The sequence below is a fragment of the Pteropus medius genome, unplaced genomic scaffold, assembly GCF_902729225.1.
Source record: "Pteropus medius unplaced genomic scaffold, Ma_sr-lr_union100, whole genome shotgun sequence".
Classification (NCBI taxonomy): domain Eukaryota; kingdom Metazoa; phylum Chordata; class Mammalia; order Chiroptera; family Pteropodidae; genus Pteropus; species Pteropus medius.
The window spans coordinates 18,547,890-18,567,199 of record NW_024354500.1 but is presented as its reverse complement, the minus strand read 5'-3'; the positions used below and the strand labels follow the sequence as shown (position 1 = coordinate 18,567,199).

General features: G+C 35.3%; 1 protein-coding gene across 2 annotated transcripts in view; it reads left to right on the top strand.

The window, feature by feature from the left end:
- CD109 (CD109 molecule) overlaps nt 1-19,310 on the top strand; it is a 102,354-nt gene that overhangs the window by 48,699 nt on the left and 34,345 nt on the right. For both annotated transcript variants that reach the window (XM_039853291.1, XM_039853292.1), the window contains 9 exons: nt 1,127-1,211; nt 6,802-6,898; nt 7,167-7,308; nt 8,009-8,118; nt 10,233-10,457; nt 11,301-11,402; nt 11,480-11,542; nt 12,771-12,947; nt 13,982-14,134. In XM_039853291.1, coding sequence (XP_039709225.1) covers nt 1,127-1,211; nt 6,802-6,898; nt 7,167-7,308; nt 8,009-8,118; nt 10,233-10,457; nt 11,301-11,402; nt 11,480-11,542; nt 12,771-12,947; nt 13,982-14,134 — 1,154 coding nt within the window. The remainder of the gene's footprint in view (nt 1-1,126; nt 1,212-6,801; nt 6,899-7,166; nt 7,309-8,008; nt 8,119-10,232; nt 10,458-11,300; nt 11,403-11,479; nt 11,543-12,770; nt 12,948-13,981; nt 14,135-19,310) is intronic.

Here is a 19,310-nt window from a genome sequence, read left to right as displayed (position 1 = left end):
AGGACAGGACATTTGAATTTCTTTACTCTAAGGAAATTCTATATCTGAGTGGCCCCTAACTGCTATGTTGGTGGAGGGCCTTGGAGGAAGGTCACAGATGAAATGTGGCCTTTTTTGACTGTCCAACCCTAGACTGGTCTAGAGTCCAGGAGTGTCTTGGCACACCAAAGGTCTTTAGTCTGGTTTGAAGCTAGAGGTCTGCTCTGTATTGTTGACCCATCGGCCTTCTCGATACTTCTCTTGTGTTAATTGAATGGTTAGATGCCTTTTTATGAAGTGGATCTTTTCTTTGGTCAATGAAGTTAGGAAAAAAAAAGTAATTCTGTAGAGTGAAAGGAAACAAAAATTTTATACTCTGGTGGAGTGCTTTACATCATATAGTATTAATATTGATAAAATGTTTTATACCTTAATTATATAAAGGTAACCAAAGTAGAGTTTTCTAATTTTGGAATTACCTACCTTTTGGTACCTGCCACACAAGAAAAAACATCATTATTTTGTGTTCATATCTTAGTTATTAACTAGAAATCCTACTACGCAACTTTTTCCTTATAGCAATTCATTACATTAGACTGTCACCAGATTTGCCATTGATTGTCTCAAATGACAAGGATTTTTTATGACTGCATATATGTCACCATGCAGAAAAAGGAGAGTCATGAGGCCCCTGGGGGGATGGGCTTTTAGTAACCAACTTGGAGAGAGGCCCTAGGGTAGGGGTGGCTATAGAAGCAGCTGTTTACGATGTGTTATGGAAATAGTCTAACAATTAATATGTCCATACTAATGGGTGACAGCTGAAAAAAGCCTGGTTTTCTAGTACTCAGGAGCCTTTTGCTTCTAGGGTTCTGGATACAGTTTAGGTTCTACCAAACCGACGTAGGTATCCACAGCGACTAGCCCCCGCTGTCGCTGTCCAGTCACCAACCTCATAGGGCTTTCTAATTTTGGGTGAAAAGAAAGTGCTTTTTATCTGTATGTTATCATGTATTTGGATCATAATGAATCTAAGTTCAAATAGTACTAATGATCAACCCCTTTAGAACAATTCTGTTTGTTATTTTGTTAAGCTGAAAATGGTAGTAAATTCTTTAAAATATTTCCCTTTGGTTTTCCTTTCCAGTATTGCCAAAATTTGAAGTTGCTCTGCAGACACCATTGTATTGTTCTTTAAAGTCTAAGAATTTGAACGGTACTATCACAGCAAAGTAAGTATAATTTTTCTTTTATGCCTATAAACTGTTATAAAACTGTATGACAAAGAACTTATTATATACCCCAGAATATTAGCACAATGCTCTGCTTATTAAAATGCCCCCATGGGCAGCAAACAGAGATCTATAATAAATAATTAAGCATGGAACATGTGTGCACAGGTTTTTGAACCCATCTCTCTGCTTTCAAACTGATCCAGTTCTAAAGTTTCTCACAGATTAGTGTCTTTCCAAGACTAATCAAGGGGATTTACATTACAGATTATGCCAGATTAATTTTTTTTTTTTTAATCTTTTGTTCTTCCTTGTTCAACTGGCATGGATTGAGGCGATTTATCTCTTCTTAAATCCTAATTTTTTCTCTGTTGGTAATGGAAGCTGAATCTTGGGGCAGGGATTTGGTTGTCTTATTGCAATTAGCAGATGAGTAAATAATTAACATTCATTATCCGTTTTAGCATATGTTCATAGAGACTTCAAACCCACCCTGCGTAACAGATGTATTGTGGCTCTTATGATATTGATCCACTGGCTTGAACAGCATAGCATCTGGTTTTGCTGAGGCATCCTCAGAGTTCCAGACTAGCGCGTTTCAGAAGTATACGCTGAGATTAGCAGTTCTCAGAGTGCAGGGTAGGGTTGCCTTCAAGTAATTCCAGGACTGATCTCTTGTAGCTTTTATTTCTGACGTGTCAATCAATATTTGTGCTTTTGCTTCTGAAATTTATTTAGTTTCAGAATTTATTTGTAATAGCTGACAAAAACTGGACCTCATCTCACTGCTGTCTCACTCGTCAACATGTTCCTACCCTAGTGAAGGTTGGTGGCAGTGGCAAGCGATGGGCTGCGAATCTTCTGGCAGAAACAGTCCAGAGACTAAAACATTCTGAGGACTCCTGCTTTAATTTCTGTTTGGCAAAAAATCATGTGAACCCACGTGACACAAAGGCAAAAACATGTCTGCGATTTGTATACCCAGTTAGCTTTCTGTGTGTGTTCAAATAAGGGGCAGCTGTGGGTAATGTAGATGGATTTGTGGTTTAGAAGACACACAAATGCCTGCATTTTACATAATTATCTTGTCCTTGATCTTAGCTGAAGGTTAAGCATTCTGTGTGAGTTTTATTTGAATTCTTTGACTAATGCTTATAAACTTAGTGAGTGCAAATTCAATCTTTGAATGGATTAAGCACTAGTGTTTGCATGGATTAAGCTGAGTGTGGATATCTTCTTTGCTTCTGTTTCTAGTATTCAGGGCTGTGCTAGGGATTTAATAGAATCAGTTAAAAGAGTGGTTCTTAAAATCTGGTACCTCTTTAGAAAAAATTACATACAATTATAGGGAGTGTGGATCCCCTGAAGCCACACCATTGACACTCTCCTTCCCCAAGCCCATATTACTTGTTAGACTATTTTCATAACACTTTGTAAGAACCCTTGTAGTTTCATTCCGATTCTTATTTGTCGAGCCTCTTTGAAATACTAAAGGCTGAGAGTGACATGACAGTTGTGATGGTTCTCTGGCATTTCATTAGCGTTCACTAAATTGTATCTTCATCGTTTTCCTTTGTATGTGTGTCAGTCAAGGTTCCATCAGAGAAGCAGAACCAGTAGGAGATTTACAGGAAGAGATTAGTTGCAAGGAATTGGTTTACATGGTTGTGGGGGCTGATTAGGCTCATTCAAATTTCCTAGAGCAGGCGATCAGGGAGGGCAAGCTGGGACTCTCAAGCATTGGCTCAAGTTGTTGTCCACAAGCAGAATTTCTTTCTCTTTGGGGAATTCTCAGCTCAGCTTTTAAGACCTTTCAACTAAGTGAATCAGGCCCACCCAGATTATTTAGGATCATTTCCTTTGCTTAAAGTCAACTTATCATGGACTTTAATCACAACTGTAAAATATCTTTACTTAACACCTAGATTGGTATTTGATTGAGTGACTGGGAATGTTAGCCTAGAGAAGCTGACACACAAAAAAGCCATCTCAGTCTGTTTGCTTTGTCTTTTGTGGGTAATGGACAGTCTTTTTGCCATTTAAAGTTCTCAGATCTGGCTAGTTCTGATAATAGTCCATTCTGAGTCTCTTTTCAAGCTTTAGTTGCCAAGGCATGATGTCTGTGATTGTGGTAAAGGGAGGTAGGGTCTTTTGTAAGTCTGTAAAAATTGGCATAGTTCTAGTCTATAAATTTTGTATCCCAGAAAAGATGGAAATGTTGATGAGGATGATGATCTTGTGTGTGTCATAATGAAAGCAACATCTCATCTCCCTTCAGAGGCTAATCCCTCCATTTGGGCCTTGGATACTTACTGCCTTTTGTCAGGGGGACCCCAATCTCACTTCCTCTCTCGCTTGTGTCTTGATTTCTTCCATTTTGTTCTTCAGTGTCATCTTTACTATGTGTTTAAACATTTCTGTCATTAAAATAAATAAATCCTCTTTTGACCTTCATGTCTCCTTCCAGCCACTGCCCTGTCTCTCACTCTTCACAGCCCAGAGTTGCATTTTCCGCTTCTTTACATTCCATTCATTCTCCAGCCTCCTACAACCTTCCTTTTACCCTTACCATGCCATTGAAACTGCTTTCATGTTTTCTTTTTTCCCTTTGCAGCATTCAACATTGTTGTCCTCTTCCATTTCCTTTCTGTTTGTTTTGTTTTGTTTTGTTTTTTCCCTTTGGCTACTCCTTTGAAGACTCTCTGCAGGCATCCCTCTCGTGCCCATCTTTTAAAAGTTCTTGTTCCTTGGAGCTCCATCTTTGACTCTCTTCTTTCCTTACCCATTTGAATTTTCTTCTCCATGGGCAGGGCTTCTGCTACTGTTTGTAAGTTGATGACAACTAAATTCATATTTCTAGTCCATACTTCTGTCTTGAGAGTCAGATTCTCATGTGTTGCTTCTCAATAGATATCTCCTGCTAGATTGTTAATCTTCTTCGTTGCTGGGAATTACCCAAAGAAGAAGATTAACAATCTCTTTTTAGTTTTTAAATCTTTAACTGAGATGATTAAAAATCCGTATTTATTACCTTTGATGTGAACATCTGCTCATTATTCTCACCTTGTTAAAATAAATAATAGATTATTTCACACTAACCAGAGTGAGTTCTAGAGATTTATAAATAACATAGCATACATCTAGTTAACTTTCTTAACTCCTGCAGATAGTAGAAATTTCAAAATATTATTTAATTTAAGCTTTATTAAAATATATTTGTTACTTGAAGAATTAGACATTTGTATCTGGGAAATGACATGGAAAAAAAAAGTAGGGAGAAACATGAATTATACTAATAGCTATTGTGGGTTCAATTTTTTAAGTGTCATTTCATAGACCTTTTGTGCTGTGGCTGTTTAAAAAAAAATCCTTGTTTTGTTAATGATTCTATCCCAGAATATCTTTGATTTTGCTTTTTTAAATGTCAAACTACTGTTTTCTGAAAAACTAGTTTATCCCAAATGCTTCCAGATTCTATTTAGCACAATTACTGTCAGTATCTTTGTTTCACAATTATTATAATGAACTTAGGGCTTGGGAAGCTAAATCTGCTTCACATTTAAATCAAAATTAAAAATATTTGTGTCTAGAATACTTTAAACTATGTCTGGATTTTCAAGCTCCCTGTACTATCATGTGACATAACTCATTTGAAATACAGTGTTCTGGTATTCTAGTTATGCATTTATTTAAACTTTAACAAGATACAGCATTGTTAGGTTTGGAGGACTCTCTTTTGAATAAATGAATTTGATACTGAAGTTGCTAACCAGAGTTTCCACTAACTATTGTTTTTGTTTGGAAAGGTAATGCATTTGAAGATGGATTTGTTTTATGCTTCTTAATTTGGAATACACTATATTTTACCATTGACTTTTTTATAACTTTAATTTTTTATTATTAAAAATTATTGGGGTGATATTGATCAACAAAATCCAATGCTTCAAGTGTACAATTTAACAGTATGTTGTGCGATAACATAAATGGATCTTGAGATAATCATGCTAAGAGGAATAAGTCAGATGGAAAAAGTTGAAAACCACATGATATTGAAGAAAGGCCCGGTCGATACCCCCTGTAGTAAACGCCTCACAGCATCCCTGGCTTCACTTTTCCTTGCCCTATAGCTTAACAATAGATTGTCCCCAGAGGCTTGACCCAGAGCTTGGAACATCCACTGCCGTAGAAAGTTGCCCTGAAACTTATGATTAATGTCCTTATGTTTACTGATCACAATCCTTCTGGTCTAGCATTCCTTTCAGGCTACTTCCACCTTTGTTCCTGGGTTGCTAATGCCACTGGAGGACCACGTTGCCAGAGGAACGGCTCCGAGAAGCACAACAAATCCCTCCCGACTCTGCCCCTGGAACCTTCAAGTAGCTCCTGGAATAATGCTCAGATTTTCCCTTAAATACAATAAGCCAGACTAGGAAAGGAAGGCAGTTTTGAAGGTGTTAACTTGCTGCCTTCTCAGATCACTGGTGCTCTGACAATAAATGTTTATTCTAAATAAGCCCAACTCCTGTCTCAGTCTATTGACTGAGTGGCACATGAAGCACGAGGCCCGAACTCAGTTGCCCTCTGGCTACAATATCACTCATGTGTGGGTTATAAATCTAAAAGCAACAAACAAATGTGACAGACAAACAGAGACTCAGGACATGGACAGTGGACTACCATTGACTTTTGAATTGAGTTAATCCAGACATAGGGCTGTTTCTTTGTTTAACTAATGGATTCAGGAAGCAGGAGCTACTGTTAAATTTATAGAGTGCAAAGCAAAATTGACTTCCACGTTTGGCTGAGCACTTCACAATAGAGAAGGAAGGAAACCAGGAAACACACTTAAAAAAGGCTCTCTGACAGTAAAATGATTTACCAAAGATTGCCTCTCCTTCACATGAAGAGACTTTCTCATCATGAGAGGGGACAAAATTAATAGATAAAATGCAAAGCAGCAGAGATGAGATTTGACTCAAGAAGCTAATTTTGGTACTGTGGATTAAAAACTATTGTACTTTATTTAAAATTCTCTTTCCGCAAAACAACTTTTGAGGGCCACGAGCCTATTTGATGCCCTAGCATATTTGGTCTAATAAGCACTCCTAATTAATATCAAAACATGTAGCAGTGGGCCATGGTGATTGCAATTTCAACTATCATTTTAAAATGGTCAAAATCTGCAAAGTCTGGGCATGCAGTTAATGGGCCAGGCCAGGCTTCTGGAATAAAAGATTTTCATAATCTTTTAAAAATCTTTGGACAAGCGACTGTCAATTCCACCTATCAGATTATCTCTGGGGTGTCTAAGCTGGTTAGGGGCTGGGTAAATTGTGTACCAAGAACTGTTCTGAGGTTTGGGGGTTAAAAGTCTTCCCATTTTGGAGACATAATTTTAAGGATAATCTTCCGTTAAGGACATTTCTAACTGTGTTTAGTTTTAAAAATTTATAGTAAGTGTATGTTTTTAATATACTTCTTTTAGTTGAATCCCCAGTGTATGCTATTGAAAGTAATATTTTCATTGTGTTAGTTTGATATCAAGTTGAAAATGTAAAAAAAAAACAAAAACTCATTTATTATTTTTCAGGTATACATATGGGAAGCCAGTGAAAGGAGATGTAACACTTACATTTTTACCTTTATCTTTTTGGGGCGTGAAGAAAAATATTACAAAAAAATTTAAGGTAACTTTTACAGATATCTTATAACTTGTAATGGGGAAAACCACAAAATTGCACTTTCCCAGAGTAATATTTGTACTAAGTTAACAAAAAATTGAGTGCAAGAAAATCAACAGCTTTTTTGTCATTGGACAAGTGAGAATCTAACCATTTATCATGACTAAAAGAGAACCAGAGCCATCATATTGTTTGATGTGATTGAGTTTGAGTTTATTTCTAAAATTTGAATTGCTAAAGTGAAGAATAAAATTGAAATTTTTTAACAAAACAGATAAATGGATCTGCAAACTTCTCTTTTAATGATGAAGAGATGAAAAAGGTAATGGATTTTTCAGATCGTCTTTCTGAACACATGTCTCTGTCTTCCCCTGGGCCGGTAGAAATTTTAGCCACAGTGACAGAATCACTTACAGGTTTGTAGACTTTGAAGTGAAGGTAAAGCTATTTATGTGGTGCTGCTCTATCATCTTTCTTATTATTACTAGCACGTTTATTTGGGAATGTCATTGCTTTTCTAGAGATGCTAAGTAATGTTGAAATTGTCATGACTGTTTTAATTAATCTAGCTTGCAGAATGTTTTCATAATGGAGGGGAAACTTATTTTCTATGAAAATCTGTACTTCAACCACATGTGATAGATATTTGTAATTTTTTCCATTTCTATTCTTTCTTTTCAGCCTGAAAACTACATGGAAAAGCTTACCTTTTCAGCTGACTAACCATCTACCTTTTTTTAAATCGCTTAGCATCTTCTGAAATTATACCTGCTCCAAACAGTTTTCTCTTTTAATAATAAAATAAAGGTTAATTACTTGGATCTTTCTGTTGCTATTTCAACAGCTTTCACCAATCTCTGAAAAGAGCAAAAGACTATACTATCAGCGGCCTTAATCTGTGGGTGCATGTGTCGTTGATAGGGGTGGCAGTGATGGTGCTTAGAAGGGATCCATTGAGGACATAATAGTTACAGAAGCCAATGTGGGAATGAGGCTTCTGTGCCCTGATATCTTAACCTTTTGGGGAGTTATTAGCTCGGATGGAGAAATATATTGTATAGAAGCTATTGGTGAACTATAACTTTTGTTTTCTAAACAATGCAATTTCCAAAACAGGTATCTCAAGAAATGCAAGCGCCAATGTATTTTTCAAGCAACATGATTACATCATTGACCTTTTTGATTATGCTACTGCCTTGAAACCATCTCTTAACTTCACAGCCTCTGTAAGTTATCATGTTTTTTAATGATCTAAAAACATTAAATTCAATTTAATAAAACAATGGGAAATAATATTTTTAGCGCTTTAAAAAAAATTTAAGCCAAAAAATAGATAGATGCTTTTCTTATTTAGATGTATGAGGTATATAGAGTTGTTTCCAAATGAACTTTATCTAATTTTTCTAAAAAAGTAGTTTACAACAAAAATGTTTTCCTCAAAACTTATTTAATAAGCAGTTTAAGTTAGAGCTAGATTACTACATTGAAGCTTTTATAAAGTAATTGAAGGACTTAGATGCTAGTAAAAAAAATTTCTCAATTTTTTTGATGTTTATAATGACTAATTTTAGTTCTAGCAAAGATGTAGCATTAAAAAGTTATTGACAAAGCTGTTCACTTTTTTTTTTTTGAGAGAATATTAAACTAACACTTATTAACGGAATGAATTTTTACAATGTGCAAGGCATGGTGATAGATTGGGCTTAGGAGCTGAGAAAGACCAGTCCCTACCCTGGATTCACAGTTTTTGTGATGGTAACAAGAAAATATAAACATAGCTATAATTCAAGGCAGGATAAGATCAGTGTCATGAAGAAATTTCTATAGGGTTTTAAAATAGGGATTGGCAACCTTTTTCTGCAAAGGACTACATAGTAAATATTTTTAGTATTGTGTGCCACATGGTTTCTGTCACAACTGCCAGACTCTGTGTTGTAGCATGAAAGCAGCCACGCTACTTTGTAACCAAGTGAGGGTGGCTGTGTTCCAATAAAACTTTATTTACAAAAAGACTAGATTTGGCCTTCTTGCCTGCCATAGTTTGTTGACTCCTGATTTAAAAAAAGAAGATGTCACTTGTTGAATGAATCAAGAGAAATTTTAGATAGTTCCTGATTTCAATGATCTTATAACTTGGAGAGTTAAAGAAAGGTAAATAAATAAAACCAAAAACCAAAAACCTGAAAACACAAGCTTTATGTTTGGTTGCAAATGGTAACTTCCAAATGAGTAGAGGGAAACAATGAGAGTTCTGGAAGGAAGAACTGGCTTTGAGATAGGAATGAGGGTCATTAGAGGGATGCTTTATGGAAGGGGAATATTTAAGCTACTTGTGAAAAGACCAGTGGGCTTTTAAATGTTTGGGTATGGGTTTGGGAGGTGGGGAGCAAGATGAGCTGAGACACAGGTGAGAGTGCTGGTTGTCAAGTTCAGAGTACATTCAGGCAACAGTGACTTAACCACTGCAATTGCAGCATGAGCTTGTTTCTGGGAGTTAGTTATCAGAGAGAAAAGAGGAAGTGATGCTTTGGGGAGTTGTAGAAGATCCTAAATGGCTCACATATGGTTTTGAACTTTATGCTCCAGGCAATGAAGAGCCGAGGAGCCTTGTAAACGTGAGAGAGGTATGGTGAAAGCAGTATTCCAGGGAGACTGATCAGGGCCATGTGCAAAAGATGGCAGCAGCCCAGGTGTGAGGTGGCGAGAAGTTTCATGGCCATGGATGATGGAGTGGAGAGGATGTAGGAGAGTAGCATAGGACTTGGTGTACATTAGCTTTGGGAGGTGGGAAGAGGAAGGGAAAATTCAAAGACGTTAAGTCTGGAAGAATTGTTTTATTTTATTAGCAAAAATAAGAAAAGCAAGATGGTTGCTCACTTTTAGGTGTACTGAATTTGAGATAACAGGAAAACAAGTAGAAAGTTCCTACAGGGGACTGGAGGTATTGAATATGGTTAGAGGTATGAATAGCTGAGGGCTGAGAATTTTGAGGAAGAGAGAACAGATAATTGATAATTTGGCCTTGACAAATCCTCACATTTAGGGAGAGGGAAAAGGAAGCAAGAAGGACACTAAGAGGATGCAGAATGAGGCATATGAAGTAAAAGGAGGTTGTTGTGGAGCCTCGCAAGGTAAGAGAAACTGTAATATCAAGAAGCAGGTGGTCAGAGGTGTTGGATGCCTCTGAGAGAGACACCAATGAATCCGGAAGTTATAGTGCTACTAACAATTTTTGAGAGTTCAGTTTTATGAGAATAGTACAGATGGAAACTGGATCCAATTGAACTTAAATCTTTTGCTTCTTTTATTCCCTGTTTTTAAAATGTGTTTTGACAATTAGGTGAAGGTAACCCGTTCTGATGGCAATCAACTGACTCTTGAAGAAAGAAGGAATAATGTAGTCATAACGGTGATACAGAGAAACTCTACAGAGTATGAAAGCAGATGGAAGAGTGGAAATCAAGAAATAGAATCTGTCCAGATCATAAATTGTACTGTCCCACAAAATGGAATCTGTAAGATTGAATTCCCAATCTTGGATGATTCCAGTATGCTACAATTAAAGGTACCATCTGTTTCTCATCATTACGTTACTGCAACAACATCATTAAAATTGTGATCTTGTGGTAGTACTCAACTTGTGGGAAGTCCGAGTTCACAGGAAGTGGATGCATGTTTTTATTTAAAAAAATGGAGAAAATGTTAAAGTTAATTTAATGACAAGTGGCTGAGGTTAGACTGAATGTTTCTTTATAAATTCATTTTGGAGAGCACAGTAAAATATAGCAATCTGAAGATATGATGGAGAAGCTCCCCGAACTCCTAGTTTAGGTTTATTTTCAATCATTCGTAATTGTGTTTTGGCAGGAGCGGAAATGAAAGAGGAACATTTTTTTTTACACTTATACTCCTTTGCTGAACTCCTTCTCAGGGTGGCTCATGTAAGATCCCCCAACCATTCCTGTTACCTTTCTTTTGGTGACATGGCCTTGCCACAGGCGTGGCCTCTTGGAGTTTTACTCTGACTATTGGTGGATCAAGTGGGCTGATATGATTTCTTGCTTGTAAATGAGCTCTGTGTTGTGGAGAGAAGGAAACGAATCTTTTTTTATTTCGTTCTCTCTTGTCACAGATGTAATATATCTTTGTTTCTGAAATAAGTTAGGACTATGCTTTTCTTCCTCTTAGATCATGATGATGAAGACCCTCTTCTATGTTTTAAAGCTGTCACTTTCTTTATAATATAAGCTATAAAATGATGAAGATCCAATGTCTGGAGAATGTATTTTTCCTGCATGAAAAGAAGTAAAAAGTGCATTTGCTTTTTAGTAATTGCTCAGCAGGTAGCATCTTTTCTCAAAGTGTTGCTAAAAATGAAAATTTATAGCTCTTTTTTCTTTTGTTATAGGCCTCTTTTCTTAATAGTGTGAATAGCGTGGCAGTTCATGATGTATTTAAGTCTCCTAGTAAAACATACATCCAGCTAAAAACAAAAGATGGAAATATAAAGGTAATGCTTACAATCATTTGATAATTATACTCTTTTTCCATTAATAAATGTATATTAATTAAGATGTTTTTTTCTAGGTGGGATCACCTTTTGAGTTGGTGGTTAGTGGCAACAAGCAATTGAAGGAGTTAAGCTACATGGTAATCTGTTTTAGAATCTTAATTTATGATCTATTACAGAATCATCTTAAATGGTGTCTACCTTATGTCTAGACTAAACTTACTAACTTTTAAAATTCAGCCTCATGCCTTTTGAGCTTGTCCTTTTTATACCACAAATAACCTGTTTCCTTTTTTTGCTTATATTTGCATTTCCAATTTAAGATGGATAATTAAGTCTTGCATTAAGTTAAAATTTAAATTTTAAAGTTTAAATTTGTATTGGATAAGCCATGTACCTTTATTGTAGAAAATTGTAAAATATAAGAAAAACAGAAAATAAAATAAAAATTGCTACCCGCAGCCTCGTAGTTTTGGTAATTCAACTCTCCAGTGGTGCTCTGTATTCCTTCCACTCAAAAACAGATTTTTTAAATTTAAAAACGTTTATTCATTTATTTGAAAAAAATTTAAATTATACTTGGCAAACAATATTACATTAGTTTCAGGTGTATAACATAGTTGTTAGACATTTATGTACTTTATGAAGTGATCACCATGCTAAGTCTAGTGCCCATCTGGCACCATACATAGTTATTACAATATTATTGACTATATGTCTTATGCTGTACTTTATATCCCCGTGACTAATTTTATAACCGGCAGTTTGTACTTCATTATCTCTTTTACCCTTTTCACCCATCCTCTCCACTCCCCTCCCACTTGGCAACCATCAGTTTGTTCTCTGTATCTATGAGTTTGTTTCTATTTTGTTTTGTTAGTTCATTTATTTTGCTTTTTAGATTCCACATCTAAATGAAATTGTATAGTATCTGTCATTTCCTGTCTGACTTATTTCACTTAGCATAATACCCTCTAGGTCTATCAAAGCTGTCATAAGTGACAAGATTTCATTCTTTTTATGGCTGCGTAATATTCCATTGTATATATGTGCCACCTCTTCTTTATTCATTTGTCTATTGATGGATGCATAGGTTGTTTCCATATCTTGACTATTGTAAATAATGCTGCAAAAAATAGATTCTCAACTATAAAGCTACTGTTGCCTCAATCAGTGTTACTTTATCTTGTCCTTTTCTGTTTCCCAGCTGTACTGTGTTGGTCAAGAAGGTTTTCTGGCATTCAAAATGACTTTGAAGTTGATTTAAGTTGAATTCATGTGTATAGTTAAAATTATGATAAATGTAGCTGCAGTTGAAATTCTCACTAGTGTTAGCATAAAATAAAACTCGTCTGCTATTCTTTTCAGGTAGTATCCAGGGGACAGTTGGTTGCCGTAGGCAAGCAAAGTTCAACAACCTTCTCTTTAACACCAGAAAATTCTTGGGCTCCAAAAGCCTGTATAATTGTGTATTATATTGAAGATGATGGAGAAATTATAAATGATGTTCTAAAAATTCCTGTTCAGCTTGTTTTTAAAAATAAGGTAAGATTAAAGTAATGATGTTTAAAAGAAAACTCTAAATTAGTGAATTCTGAGAAATGTAAGATTTCTTTTGAAAAGTATCATGAAACCAAATTGGCTGAAAATTTATATTCATTTCTAGAACTATCGTTAAACCTCTTTATATTTAGTTACTATGTACACATGTGTCACTACGTGTGTATTTTTGAATATGGGATTATTGGGCACTGTGAGTTATATTGTAAGCTATGATTCTTGGCTTTAAGATTTCAACTCAAATCCAGAAAGCTATTTCAGGATTTCTCAAATGGTGGAGTCAGTAGTGCTCTGGCATGGAATTCTAGCGGTAACATAGAATTTGTGTGGTGTTGATATTTGTGTATAAGAGTGAAAGGAAGGGTGCTGTAGGAAGTGAGGCCATCTGCGGTGCTAGTGGAAGCAGAGCCCGACTTTGATTTATCCATTTCATCAGCCTGGAAACTAACCCAGGACAAATTTACAATAAGCTTGGCTACCTTGGATGTGGAGATCTGTGTGGAGTCTGCTCTCCAAACATGCCAGTGATTTTTATAGCCTAAGGTGTATAGCTTGCATAGGAAACCCCCTTGGAGTCCACTCTGAAAAGCAACCTGATTGTGAAAGTGCCAAGTGGAATGGAATCATCTCATGCATATTAAAATGAGCCACCATTGTCACTAAAAGCTGCTGCCTTCCCCAAGTTTGCCAGACACTGCTGTTTTCCCTTCAGCACTGGCTAGGAGCTGAGGTGTGAGGGAAGAGAAAAGATAAAGTGAAGGATAATACAGATTCTTGCTACGGTAAGAAGTTCTATCACTTGCAAACAGTGTGGGATTAAAGGTTTATTTTTTAACTTTTTTTTTTCTTTAATTCCTTTCCTTAGAGAAGGCTTATGTATGGTTTTAGAACGATCCCTGAGCCACAAGGCAAATGTAGAATTTTTGCTAGATTTTGAGTCATTGATCTTTCATTGGTGAGACATGTAAATAATGCTTTAACAAGTGAAATAAATTGATCTTATTTTCTCCCTTTCTTAGATAAACCTGTTTTGGAGTAAAGCTAGTGCTGCACCATCCGAGAAAGTCTCACTCAGGATCTCTGTGACACAGCCTGACTCAATAGTTGGGATTGCAGCTGTTGACAAAAGTGTGAATCTGATGAATGCCTCAAATGATATTACAATGGAAAATGTGAGTTTAGCTATTTTTCATTACAAAAACACGTTAAAAGAGAAAAATGAAACTGTGCATTACTTCATGGATCTAAAGGAAATTTCATTAGTTCCTCTTCAAGTATAAGTCAATAATCAGTAAAGATTCCAAATATAAAAGGATCTGCGTTCTAGTCATTAATGTTGCAAAGAGGCTTATGGGGTCAAGTGTCTTTGCTGTTTTACTTGAGAAATGCCACTTGGGGTTTTCACTCATTTTTATACTGTATTTTAATGTAAGACTCTTGTAGAAGTACTAGGAAATTGACTTGCTCAATTCTGGATGACATTGGAGAAAAGAGCTTTCTATAGTTTTGAAGTACTTTCTTTTTTTGGCTATACATAATGTTAATAATTATAGATACCATTGAATCAGGAATTTACAGTATATTGAGGGAGTGAAATTATGTTAATCTACAGAAAATTTACAAACCAAGAAGTATATGAACATCTAGAGTTACACTCATCCTCTATTCATTAGCAATTTTATTTTTAAGTTCTTGGTATATCCATTGTCAGTTGAAATCTAGATTGTATAACCTATGTACATTAATTAAGAAAAGTGATTAACAACATGTTAGGAAGAAAGATATATATGTTTAGGCTAATTTGGTCATCTTGTTGTATATTTAATCTTCTTGAGAGAAATTATGCTTTTTTTTAGCCTATACAGCTAATTTTTCTCAGTCTCCCTCTCCTTTTTTTCAAAACTCTTTTAAAACCAATTGGTATTTTTTTTCTCTTGACTTTTCTTAAATTTATGTTATTAAGTCTATAAAGTCTATAGCGTCTTGCATTTGATTTAACGGAATATAGTATTATCTGTCATTTTATAGCTTTCTAAATATCTTCATACGTTAGTTCATTTTTTCCTTCCCTATGTCTACACACACACACACACACGAGCGCACACACCTAGTGCTCATGCTCTGTGTCTCTCTCTGTCTACCTCTGTTTCTCTATCTCTCTAGATAGTTACATTAAATTTTGTCAGACATTAAGATTGCTACCCCAGCTTTCTTTTGGTTCAGACTCGCCTGGCATATTTTTCTATCTTTTTATTTTCAACCTTTTGTCAGTTTTTGTTTTAAGTATATTTTGCAGATAGCATATTATTGTATTTTGCTTTTGTTTTTTAATCTAATTTGATAGTCAATACTTTTTAATAAGCTCACTTAATCCATTTATAAATATGATAATTCTTGTTCTAATTAGGATTTATTTCTGCTTTTTTATTTTATATTTTTAAATTTAGACTACTCGTTTTATTTCTTTTTATTCTTCTTTCCATGGACTAGATCAAATTTTGTTTTGCTGGTTTTGGAGGTTAAACATTTATTTTTGTTCCTATGGGAGACGCCCTTAACTCGTGAACCATACTCATATTTATTTATTCTTATTGATTTCTGAAGGTTATCAATATTTGCATCTTCATCTAAAAAGACAAGCATTTTAATGTGCTCTCATATTCTTGCACATCCTTTTTGTTTCTCCCCTTTTTCCTACCACCTTTTCCAATCTTGGTCAGATCATGTTGCTATTGTACAGAATTTTAGTTTAGTGTTATTATTGATTGCCCTTTCAATCTATGTTTTCCCTTCATTTTTTAGTTTTGGAAATTCACACCCATTATTTCTTCATATATTTCCACTTCCCCATTTAAATTTTTCTTTTTCTGGGACTCTGGTTATTTAGACATTGGCACTTCTCCTTCCTTTCTCCATATCTCTTAGCTTTTTATGTTTTCTATCTCTTTGTCTTTTCTGTATTTCTTTGGGAGAGTTTCTCAATTGACTCTTCTCAATGATCATTCATCAGTTATATCTATTCTACTTTGATCTCTTATATTGGATTTTTTAATGTCAGCGACTATACTTTTATTGTCTATTATTTTCCTTTGGTTCTTTTGTTCTCGCGTTATATTGATAATATTTTTTCTTATCTCTGTATGTATATTTACTATGTTTATTTTAAAGTCTTGAGCTGACTTTTCCAGTATTCTGCTTTACATGCTATATGTCTAGTTGGATGTCTTTTATGGTAGTTATATCTTTGGATGTTTGGTTGATTTGGCAGCTACTCTGATAACGTCTGTTGGGGAAGACTGAACACTCCATTTCAAACTGTGTAAGTCTTGTGAATTTAAAGCGAGGGAGGGAGCTGCAGGGACTAGATTTCTACTCTTGATCCTCCCTGTGTGCTGCCAGCTTCTATTCCGTGTTTCACTTTTAAGTTCTTAGGGAAAAGCAGCACCAGGAAGAGGCAGGCAGTCTCTTGAGGTTATAATCTAATACCCCTGAGGGTTTGGAGGAGAAGAGGAGGAAGACGACTGAATGTTGAGGGCCAGTCCACATATTTTCCTCACTTTCTCACACCAGAAGGGCAGAGGTACTGACCTGGGATTATTGTCCTGACACATGTACAGCCAGTTTGGGCTGCTGCTGCCATTGCTCATTTTGGCTGTGAAATTGCAAGGAATGATCTTCCTGAGGCTATCCACTGAAGAGAAGCAAGAGCAGAACTTAAAAACCTTTCCTTCAGCCTGTTATCTGACTGCTTCCTCTAGCAGCTTTCTGCCATTTGCTTCTTCCTGACACAATGATTCAAGATGTCCCTCACCATTCCCAGAGTCGTCTTGTCCCACATCTCCTTGCTTTTGTTGTTTCTCCAGAGTTGGCTCTGGAGGACGGAGTCAGTAGCCTGCGATAATAGACCATTTTGGCTTCTTTCATTTTTTAAAAAATTTATATGGGCTGCTGAAAGAGTCTAGATTGCCTTGGAATAATTTAAGTGTACTACATCTTGTAGGAATATTTTTCAGACACCAGCCTTTCCCTCATTAGCCTGTGCTGCAGCTTTGGTGGTGCCTTTTTATTGAGTCCGTGAGAGAAGGAGGATATCTAATGAGATGGATACTTCTTCCTAGGTGATTCCATCGATTCATGCCTGAGTGTCAGCACAAGGTGGTGATCTTGCATGTATTTATGTTCTGTGGCAGAGTTTGATTCATGGAACTGAAATCTTTTCATAATGTCTGGCTCTGGCTCCATTGTCTGTAGTTGGGCTAATAACTACATTTGCCAGCTTGGAGATATTATGAAAATTTTCCATTTTCTCATTCTGTTCTGGTTTTTTTTTTTGGTGCCTGTTCTAGTACCATGTTTGCTTATCATGGATGTGACAATGATTATTGTTAGCATAGCAGAAACAGTAGATGTGGGTGTTTAATTTTAAACTTGTTTTTTTATAAAGTTGTACTAAGAATCTTTCATGATTTTTATCCTGCCTTTGTGTTAACTTGGTTAGTGATAATGTAAATAAGGGAGTTGTATCAAAATAGTTACCAAAAAGAGTAAAATATCTTAACTTTTTTATCGTAGTAAAATATATATAACATAAAAGTACAATTTTTATTTGAGATTTTTCTTGTTTCTTGAGATAGGCTTATATTACTATAAATTTCCTTCTTAGAGCTTCTTTGGCTAGGTCCCATAGATTTTGGGTCATTGTGATTTCATTTTCGTTTGTCTCAAGTTATCTTTTGATTTCTTCCTTGATCTTTTTGTTAACCCAGTTAGTAGCATGTTATTTAGTCTCCATGTGTTTGTGTGTTTTTCAATTTTCTTCTTGTAATTGACTTCTGGTTTCTTACCATTGTGATCAGAGAAGATGCTTGGTATTATTTCAGTCTTCTTAAATATAGCAAGACTTGTTTTGTGGCCTAACATGTGGTCAATTCTGGAAAATGTGCACTTGAAAAGAATATATATTCTTTTGCTTTGGGGTGAAATATCCTAAAAATATCAGTTAAGTCCATCTGGTCTAATGTGTCATTGAAGGCCATGGTTTCCTTACTGATTTTGTCTGGATGATCTATCCACTGATGTTAATGGAGTGTTAAAATTTTGTACTATGACTGTATTACTGTTGATCTCTTCTTTTATGTGCATCGATATCTGTTTTTATATATTTAGGTGCTCCTACGTGGGGTGCATAAATGTTTACAAGTGTGAAGTCCTCTTGTTGGATTGACCCTTTTATCATTATGAAGGTCCTTCTTTGTCTTTTATTATAGCCTATGTATTTTGTCTGACATAAATATTGCTACCCCAGCTTTTTTTCATTTCCATTTGCATGAAATATATTTTCCCATCACTTTATTTTCAATCTCTGTATGTCTTTTGATCTGAAGTGGGTTTCTTGTAGGCAGTATATGTATGGGTCTTATTTTTTTAATTCATTTGGCCACCCTGTGTCTTTTAATTGGAGCATTTAGTTCATATCTATTTAAAGTAATTATTGATAGGTATGTAGTTATTGCTATTTTGTTAATTGTTTTCTGATGGCTTTTGTAGTTCTTTTCTGTTCCTTTCTTATTCTCTTGCTTTCTTCTTTTGTATATTGATGATTTCCTCCAGTGTTGTGTTTGAATTTCTTTTTATTTTTTGTATATCTCTTATAGATTTTCAAAAAGTACAGTTTTTAAAAGTACAATTCAGTGGTGTTAATTATGCAATCATCACCACTATCTATATCCAGAACTTTTTCATCATGTCAAACAGAGACTCTGTAATTATTAAGCAATAATTCCCCATCTGTCCCTTGCCCCAGCCCTTAGTAACCTTTAATTACTTCTGTCTTTATGAATTTGCCTATTCTAGCTATTTCATATAAGTGGAATCATATACTATTTGTCCTTTTGTGTCTGTCTTATTTCACTTAGCATAATGTTATCAAAGTTCGTGCATGTTGTAACTTATATCAGAACTTTATTTCTTTTTGTAGCTGAATAATGTTCCATTGTATGTACATACCGCATTTTGTTCATCCGTTTTTCTGTTGATGAACACTTAGGTTGTCTCTACCTTTTAGCTATTGTGACTAAAGCTGCTATGACCATCCATACAAGTGCCTCTTTGAGTCCTTGTTTTCAGTTATTTTGGGTATGTACATAGGAATGGAATTGCTGGATCATATTCTAATTCTGTGTTTAATTTTTTAAGAAACTGCCAATTTTACTCACTTAGCTTTTTTTGCTCACTCTTGCTAGCAATGAGTACTGCTTTTAAAAAATAGCATTGCAAATGTGATACCATTATTGAAAAAACTATTTCATTGATGTTATAATTTTCATTGCTTTAATTATTAATGAAGTT